At 38.8% G+C, this 10,000-nt stretch overlaps 1 protein-coding gene across 1 annotated transcript; it reads left to right on the forward strand.

Moving 5' to 3' along the window:
* The first annotated feature begins 5,286 nt into the window (after window positions 1-5,286).
* LOC119575549 (collagen alpha-1(XVI) chain-like) lies at window positions 5,287-6,446 on the forward strand. The gene is made up of 3 exons (XM_037923201.1): window positions 5,287-5,387; window positions 5,646-5,797; window positions 6,298-6,446. Exons 1-3 carry the CDS (start codon window positions 5,287-5,289, stop codon window positions 6,444-6,446), a joined length of 402 nt encoding a protein of 133 aa, XP_037779129.1.
* Window positions 6,447-10,000: the final 3,554 nt, after the last annotated feature.

Raw genomic sequence — 10,000 nt, forward strand, 5'->3', positions numbered from 1 at the left:
TTTGTTTGTTCTCGGGGTATCGCCACTTTGACGGTGTGACAAAAGGGCTCCGCCCACGGACACCTTACACTAAATAATAATTGTTCATATCAGGCACATTCAGTAATGCAAGATATATTATAATACCATGATAATATTAATTGGAGGAAAAGGCTTGGTGATTCGATATATAAACAACACATATGCACACGAACGCACACAAACCTGCGTTATCGCTCAAATAATCTCGTGATTAGGTGCACAAAACAAAACCCCTTTTACATGTACTATCACAAACTATCAGAGATAACCGTCTCTGTAGCAACTCATCTCTAAGGTTGCATGGTCCCTTTCCGACCCCAACTGCTATGCCCCGTCAGACGCGTGGGGCCCCGATCGCCATTTGTACATTTGGTTATCGATAGAAAGGATGTACTACTTCTTTAAGTTTTAGTATATTCCAGTTCAAATGTTTTCCTTTCATTTTTCTTTTTTAGTTTAAAGGTTTAACTATCCTAATTGCCGAGGTATCTTTCTGAAACAGGCATTTTTGATGTTTGAGTACATTAGCTGCTTTATCACTTATTTATAGCCCCTATTTTCCAACATTATTCCTTCAGATACCATTAGTCTTAAATATTGCAACTTAATCTAGTAGACAGAGAATGTGTACGTCTTTAAATAACAAATGCTTACAGCATATATTGTGATTTAATAGTTGAAAACTTGTTCATATATGAGTGTGTGTAGTATTATATATATAATATATATTTTATATATATAATATATATATATATATATATTTTATATATATATAAAATATATATACTCATATATGAACAAGTTATTAATATAAATAGATATATACATACATACATACATGACATCTGTATAAGTCATGTGTTGATTTTCAGTTCTTAGCTCAAAACATGTCTGTTACAGAGATGAAGGTGCAGTAAAGTGTGAAGATGGAACCAGTGGATTTTTTTTTTTTTTTTTTTTTTTCCTTTTGAGAATCAGGGAAATGTCAATTAGGAGTAGACATGGCATCGCCAGTCAGATGACGGAGTTATACCTGGCACGCCAGTTCTGGTGGGGGGATCACTGGGCCATTTCAAGTCTCCATTGGGGGGAAATGCCATTTTGGAATCGACGTATATGTTCGTCTGCTGAGCCCAAAATATTTAAGATACTTGCAAAAATAAAATCATGAAATTAAAATGCCACATCCGACTCAAGTATTCAGCCGTCTTGGCCAAGCAAATTGTAGTTTCTGTTGGATGATTCCTTTGGGAAAGAGGGACTAGTAGGGTCCCCAGTTCTTTCACAGTAAGAATGGGTGGGTACTATTAGAATCCAATCACATTAGGGTCTGGCCACAATTACCGCTGGTTGCACACCAGTGGCTAGGAGGAATGTGCAGTCCTTGCCAAAACCTGCAACCTCCCCTGACTCGAACCCCGACTCAGATTCCGTTTGCCACAGTTTTGTCCGAAGCTAACATTTCCACCGGCCATTTCATGACTACCCCCCCCAGACGCAAAAAAAAAAAAGGTTCACACCGTGCAGAAAGTATGTTGAGAAACGTTTTTTAGGAGATGGTAGTTTGATGGATTCTGGAAAGGGTCTACAATTTTAAGAGCCTTCTCATAAGATATAAACTGAGGGCAGAAGGGTGTCGCTCCTACGAGACACACCTGTTCCAAAATCCACATTGCCCGGTGGAAGTGCAGTCTGTGTGCTGCATCCTGTCCTCCTCGTTAGTCTCCTGCTTTGTGTGTTTCTTCAGTTTTGTGTATTTATTTGAAGGCAATTATTTCCAAATAATAAACACTTTTTTTAAGTAAGACGCAAACTGATGAATTATACAAGATAGTTACAGCTAGATATAAAGTATGTAGAGATATATATAATATTAGACGTTTCATTCTGTAGAAATGGAATGTGTGTGGTAAGGAATGTTTAAGGAGTGTTTTGTGTGATTGTATTGTGTATGTGTATCCATGTGTGTGTATGTGTGTGTGTGTGTGTGTTGGTGTGTGTGTTGTTGTGTGTTGTTTATGTGTTATGATGTGTGTGTGTATATGTGTTTATGTGTGTTATATGTGTGTGTGTGTTTGTGTGTGTTTTATCTATTATTGTGTTTGTTGTTATATATATTCTATCATTATTATATTCTATATATCTATATATCTATATATCTATATGTTTTATCGTATGTATATATATTTTTATCCCATATTATCTATGTGCATATACAACATCAAGACTTTCATGAGTGTGGTCGTGTGTGGTGAGTGCGTTTGTGTTGTGTGTTTTGTGAGTGGTGTAAGTTGGGAGTGTAGAGGTCGAGGAATTTCCGGAATTTTTTGTAAATAATTTTGTGTGTTAAATATGATGAACATAATTAGTAATATATATATTATTTTCGAATTATATTTAATTATATATTATAATGCATGATTTATGATGCATAGTCTATCTGTTTATATCTATCTATGATATGGAAAATTATAAAAAAAAAAAACTAAAATTATATATATATATCTATATAATATATATATTCTTAATCTATATATATTGTGTGTGTTTGTATGGTGGTGTGTGTGTGTGTTTATTAAAAGTATGTATATTTATATTATCATATATTAATATATAATATATGTATAATCATAATGTATATATTACATATTAGTATTATATAATATATATGTTTATAATAATAATATTGTATATATGGATATGTATAATATATATATATATATAATATATATATATATATATGTTGTGTTTTATGTGTTATGTGTTTGTTTATGAGTATAAATATATTTTATCTATATTATTATATAATATCATATATAGTCATATAATCATAATGATATATTCTCATAATGTTTACGTAGTAAAATAGTGAATTTTCACCAGTTTATATTTTTGAGGATACCAAATTTGGGAATACAGATAAATATATACTAAATAACCATACAATAATAATATATAATTTATATATAATTCTTGTTTAGTGTGTGTGTATGTTTGTAGTGTGTGTTTGTTTTTTTGCGGTTATGGGTTCTGACTTATTGTTTAATGATAACGTGGTTGATTGTTTGGGTGTTAAAGTTACCCATTAGTTAAGTATTTATGCATGGGAAATTATAAAAAACAAAAAAAAATAAATAATCACAGAAATATCTCGAAATTATGTCGTCTAAATTTGATTGTTGCGCGTATATTGTTGTTTTATGTGTGGCTGTTATATAAGTCCTAAGTAAATAAGTTATTTTGTAGATGGTGAATGTGTGTATGTATTGTGTGTGTGTGTTGTGTGTTCAATGCATGTATTGATATGTATTTTGGCTAATTTATTTAATATATGGATGGTTTTATACATGCTATTGCAGTGAATGTCAATATGTGATATGTTAGATATGTATATGTATATATATGAATAATAACGTAAATATGTACATTGTTGTATATATTATATACATATATATTATGCTATATATATATATATATAATTATATATATATATATATTATATATAATATATATATATATATATATATATAGAGAGAGATAGAAGAAAGGATAAAATATATATAATAAAAATATATTCTTTTTAACGTTTATTTCATGTTGACCCCGTGATAACACAAGAAAATAGTAATCAGTTTTGTGAAACTTAAGGAGTAAGTTACGGTCCCAGGTCCTTCCAAGGAGTGCCGGTTGGGTACCATTTGGTAAAGTCGCTATTTACCCGGCTTGGACAAACACTTCTGGACTGGCTTGCCACCCAGGCTAGGTAGACAATCCAGGTTGAAGTTCCCTGGAAAACAGGATGGTAGTGACTGAACCCATTCAGATGCTGTAATGATGATGCGCGATGATACGATATGGGATCCAGATTTTTTTATTCAATTTAGAGCTGTGGATCCAATTGCCTTCCCAGTAATTCTATAGTCACCATATTTTTTAAGTATGACTTTAGCTTAGGCTTGCCCAATGTTGTAGGTAGTATCGATGATAAAGGTTCCTTGAAGAAAATAACACAAAAGTACTCGAATCTCGAACTATAGTTGCGTCGTGCCATCTTGAGTAAACTTACCATTCTCACCTATGCCCCATATAATATATTATTATATTATATATATACATATATTTGTTGTTGTATTATAATATTAATATATATTATTATATATTATTATTATATTATTATATTATATTATTATATATATATATATTATATTATTATTATATATTATATATTTATAATATATATATTATATATATATATGGTATTTATATTATTATATAATTTATACTAGTAAAGATTTTGTAATCTTTGCTAATATGTGTTAACTTGAACAGGATGATCTGGGGCATCATTAACATAGCATCGCAAACATGACGCAGCTTGGCTATGAGCGGAGGAGCGTATGAAAATATTGGTCGACTCCTGCGAACTTATTGCCCTTATGACCTGATATCTTTTATTCTGTCATTAACTGTATTCATGTTTACATTGATGGTTTACCCCTAATTGTCTATCAGAAAAGTGTAATAAATAACTTTGTAAATAAGAAAGACTGTCATTTGTGTTTTTTCGTGCCCCGCCTTTTCACTTGCGTTTCTCCCGTGGTTTCTGGGAGCGTGGTGCTGGGGCCTCTTGGAAATGTTTAGTGTTCACGACCCTGTGGATAAACGCCGTCTCCCAGCCTGCCTTGTATTTGGGGCAGAGAGACGAGGCGGCCGGGGTAACAAATGGGGTCAGGGTGGGATTTGTTTATTTATCAGTGAGACGCGCCGTTATCATGTTCTCCAAAAATGGCGGCACCCTGAGGGGGGGAGGCTATGACTGTTTGATTCACTGTGTCGTGTTGTATATAGTTTGTTTGGTGTTTCTTTACATGCTTGAGGGGGGAAAAATCACCAAATTAAACGAAATAGGTTCATTTGGGATCAGCTCTGACAAAAATAAAAAAGAGCCTTTAAGTCCCCCCTGCACCATGCTCAGCTGTGCCCGAGGCGCTACGCCAGAGTGTGACTAAGACAAAAAAAAATATTGTACCCCAAATTATACAGAGAATCTCACTTTTTACAAGGCGGGGGTGCACACGCAATATAAACTAAAAAATTAATCTTCTATATTTTACATGGGGAAAAAATCACCAAAAGGCAGATATATGAATTAATCATATAATTACACAATATAGGTACGATAAATTGTATCATATCCCGTAATGCGGGATCACAATATGGCATCACAATCAATTAGTACCAAACCCCTTATTTCACAACCCCCCAATGACTGAGGCAGGCACGAGTGAGGGGAAGCCCAGCCCCGATGGACCGATCACTGCCATGCTGGCCGGTATGAGGAGAAAGGCACAAGGGCAGAAGAGCAGGCACGAGGGCACGCGAGCAGGGACCATCTCGTCGGGGGAGGCAAGGAAAGGGAGAGGAAAAGTTCTGCCCAAATGTTGAGGTGCTACAGAGCAATCTCGCATCTGTGAGATGGAAACTCGCAAAACCCCAAGGCCCGCAACAGCGTGAAGAGTGAATGATGGGGGGAGGGGCAGACCTTTAAGGGCGAGGTTTTAGGGTCTGGGAGGAAGTGAAAGGGGGAAAGGCGGCGTCACACGGTTTGTAAAATTTTCAAACAGAGAAGGCGACGAGGGTTTGGCAAAGATGCCCAAAATGTCAGATTTACGGGGCTGCCCCGGGGTCCGTGGCAGGAAACCCCCGGGCCCGCAGCGTCGTGCGCAGCCAGTGGTCGCTGCAGAAGGCTGGGGGGCCCCCTGGAACCCTCCCTTGGGTAAGGTGGCGGGAAACTCGGACCCGGCAACCCCCCGTTGCCTCCCCCACCCCCTTCCTCCCCCCAGGGGTGTTGTTCACGGCACGCGTTCTCCACCCTGCAGCCCCCCGGCCCCCCAGACATTTTGTGACAAGCCAGTGAGTAGACGGGAAAGGGGGCCCCGGGGGCATATGTCGCCCAATTGAAAAATGGGATCTGCCCGGGTGGGCCGGAAAAGAAGGCCCCCGCACGGTAAAAAGCGCTAAAAGGGGCCCCAGGGGGGAAGTGTTGGGGCCCTTCCCGGGATCCCAACATGCCTCTTACACCCGGTGGGGAGGCTTTGAAACGCCTTTCGGGCCCCCACCACCGGCCAGGTAATCGGCCCCTGAAGAAGCGGACTCGTGAGCGTGGCGAGACACTGTCCCCAGGGGGCAGGATGTGAAGCGCTGGTAAGGAGGGCGTACCTGCGCTGCGAAGAGTGATTGGGGGCCTGCCCCCATTTTTTTTGTTGTGCTTTACAGGACCCGCAGCTGCAAACTACTCAAACAGGGACACCCCGAGGATTGAGTGGGTGGCAGGGGCCTTGGAGTTTGAGGCCTTTCCCGAAGGCAAAAGTGGCCCAGGGCCAGCTGTCAGCCCCGCCGTGACCTCGGGGCCCGGGAAAGGGTAAAGTGGAGAAAGTAGCATTGAGGGAAAGGTGTCCTGAGCATTTTCCCAAGGGTTTTGGGTTTGGGGGTGCGGAGAGAAAAGGGGGGAGACTAGTCGGGGCGGAGGGACGGAGAACACTCCCCTCAAACCCGACGGATTCTGAGCCCTTCCCGCAGTGCTGCAAGGGCTGTAGCGGTTGGGCACATCAAATGCATTTCCCAAAGGGTAAGGAAGTGGGACAGGAGGAAAACTCGGACACGGAAGGGGGTCCGAAAACCCGCCGTCCCCGGTTTCCGGGCCCCCACTTGGGGAAGCTGCCGTCGAACCAGCCGATGCAGGTGGGGGGGGCTCAGTAATGGGAACCATGCCCCCTAAAAGGGACACTGGGCGAGAAGACCTAGTGCGGCCTGAAAAATTTTGGCGACTATCGATTCAGATGCACCACAGAGACTGTGTGGTGTCACGGGGCGTTGTGTGCAGTAAGAGACTTGGAGGTCATATTGGGGTGGGCAGCCGTCAGCGGGGGGTATGTGGGCCCATCTGGGGCGAGCATGCTTCTGGGGCCCTTGACTACCCGATCAGAGTAAAGGGGTGTGCGACCTTGGACGAAAGGGGGGGGTCACGGTGAAGATGGCCCCTTTCTTCCCGGGGGGCTGTGCAGGGTAGTTACGGCGAAGCGACTGCACCGCCCCCAGGACAGGTTAGAAAACAGTGTCGCTGCAAAATGTGCGTGGGGTAGAGGGCCCCGTGGAGCCCATCCAAAAATCAGTGGCTGATGGCGTAGCGGTGGGCGGAGCCCTTTTTGGACCAGGGGAGGGGTTATTACGGTTGGTAGCTAACTTTTCCGATAAGGGGCCCGAAGGTGCCCGCGGTCCAAAACTGGGCCTTGTAGGAAATGGGCATCCGAAGATCGTCGGGGAGCAAGGAGTTTGGTTTGGGGTGGGGCCCTTTTCGACTTCCCGAGGGCCCCTCTGTTGTCCACGTGGATGCTGTGGCGTTACCTGGAAGCCATGGTGAAAAAGAAGATGAAGTTTCCCCAGTAGCGGCGATGAGGCGTGGCAGGCGCGACCAGATGGGACGAGCATTTTAACGGTGAGGGCGATGCAACAGATCAAAGGTGACCAACCCGGTTTAGGGCAGTAGATATCATCGGGGGCCACGCCAATCTACCCCCGCCCACACCCCTCCGAGGACCCAGGAGAAACGAAGAAAGCCCCGCTGGATAAAGATTTTTGGTTTTTTGAGAACTATTTACATTACGGTTACTTTGTTTGAAAGATTTTTTTGTTTCCCGAGGACAATTTTATTAAAATTTTTTGTAGTTTTTTTCATGTTTTGGATGTAGAGCAGAGGGTCGTCTGCTTGATGGGGGGGGTAGTGCTACGCCAGGGGTCTTTTTCTCTGTCGAAACAGTTTTTAAAATGAAAAGATGAGGGCATGTGTTAACATGAAGGGACCGGGGAAAAATGACGCAGTGGTGTGAGCGGGGGAGCGGAGGGAACAAGCCCAAAAGCGGAGTTGGGGTGCTGCTCCTGTAAGACCTCGTGTGTGCCCCTTGCGACCCGATTAAATTTGTGTTGCCCGTTATAAGCTGTACGTGCAGTGTGAAATGCGGTTTCCCCTTATTTTGCTATAGAAAAATGTACAGGTAAATAACTTGTGTAAATAAAGGAAAAAACTGTCATTTTTTGGGTTTATTTCGGCCTGCCCCGCCCTTGGCGTTTCTCCTGTGGTGTTTGGGGCGCTGTGGTCTCGGGCCTCTTGGAGCTGTTTATGTTTACACCCTGGGAAAAGCCTCTTTCCTAGCCGCCCTTTTATTGGTGGCAGAGAGGAGGGGGCCGCGTAACAATAATTATATTTATATATATAACATATTATGTATATTTTACTTATAATAAAAATAGTACCTATAATAATATATATTATATATATATATAATAATATGTTGTTGTGGGTGGTTTGTGTGTGTGTGTGCTTTATATAAATACAGAACCCCGTGGTGTATCATTTTTGCAGTGTTATATATCGAACTTAAATATATACTTTAAAAGTCGCAAAATATCTCGAAGCAATTCAAGTCCCAAAAATTTTTTAAGCAATTAAAGGGGGATATATTTGCTAATTTTTTTAGTAAAGGGTCTTTTATAACTCCTAATAAATCAAAACCGTTATTAATTTTTCTAAATGTCAAATCAGTTGTGTTCCGTCAGTATTTTTCTTCAACGATCTCATTTTGATAGAAAGCTTTTGGGTTAAGAGTTTTTTAATATTGGGGTGGTTTTCTACACTGGGCTATTGCAAATGAATTCCAAAAACGCGTGTGAGAGGAATGTAAAAACGCCCAATTAACGTGAAAAAAAAGTAAAAGTGTGTGTGTGTATAATGTAATATAAATTAATTATATATTATATTTTTAAAAATATATTTAAATTAAATATTATATATATATTAAAAGAGAGAGAGAAAAAAGGGAAGCAAAAATAAAATAAGAAAAAGAATTAATGAACATTAAAATTGGGAATTTTTTACCTCTGTTATAACCCAAAAGAAAATACGACAACACGTTTTCGGAAACTCACACCCAAACCACGTTACCGGTCCTTCGAAGGGCTCTGTGGGTGCCAGGGCCCCCAGGGAAGGGGCTGAAACCCTCACTCTAGCGACAAAAAGGTCTCGACAGTTTCAAAATTTTGACACCAGTTGAAGTACATAATGGATAAATCAGTAGATGGATAAATAAATAACAAATGGTAACAGTGATGTGATGCCATAAGATAATCAATAATGGTGTAGGAAATAGTAGGAAATACTTTAAAATCACCAATCATCATTATACGAAATTTAATATTTCCCACGATAAAAGGGATTTTAAGTATGATAATATTTAGTAATTTCAATGTTTATACGGTAAGTTATAATGAAAAGGTCGTAAAAAAAATAACAAAAAAAAAAGTTATATCATATCAATGTTTTAGTTTTTAGCATTGGGCCACCGTTATTAATAATTATCAATTTTTTCATTTATTCCATAATCATTTTTATTATCATTTCTGTTTTTTTCTGTTTTTCATCATCATCTATCATATTATTATTATTATTATTTTTATTTTATTATTATTATTTTTATTTTATTATTTTTTTATTATTTTTGTTTTATTATTATTATTATTATTATTATTATCACTATTATTAATATCATTATCATTATCATTATTATCGCCTTCATTATCATCATTATTATATCAATATGAATAATGATAATGGTGATGATAATGATAATAATAATGATAATGATAATGATAATGGTAATGCTACTGGTAATAGTAATGGTATTGATAATGATTATTATATAATTTATAAAGTAATGAATATCCTAGTAATTATAATTCTTATTATGAGTATTTTGACCACCATCATCATCGTCATCATCATCATCATCATCATCATCATCATCATCATCATTATCATCATCATCGTCGTCTTCATTGTTATCATTATTATCATTACTGATCGTATAATCATTATCATTATCATCACCAGCTTAATGTCATTAATATCATTATTATTATTTTCATT

Source organism: Penaeus monodon, chromosome 7 (assembly GCF_015228065.2).
Source record: "Penaeus monodon isolate SGIC_2016 chromosome 7, NSTDA_Pmon_1, whole genome shotgun sequence".
NCBI lineage: Eukaryota > Metazoa > Arthropoda > Malacostraca > Decapoda > Penaeidae > Penaeus > Penaeus monodon.

Excerpts from the sequence above, each read along its gene's own strand:
- LOC119575549 (XM_037923201.1), top strand. The coding sequence starts at position 5,287 with ATGACTGAGGCAGGCACGAGTGAGGGGAAGCCCAGCCCCGATGGACCG. Across the intron at positions 5,388-5,645 it reads GCACAAGGGCAGAAGAGCAG|AGAAGGCGACGAGGGTTTGG; the intron begins GCACGAGGGCAC and ends ATTTTCAAACAG. Across the intron at positions 5,798-6,297 it reads CCCCTGGAACCCTCCCTTGG|GACCCGCAGCTGCAAACTAC; the intron begins GTAAGGTGGCGG and ends TGTGCTTTACAG.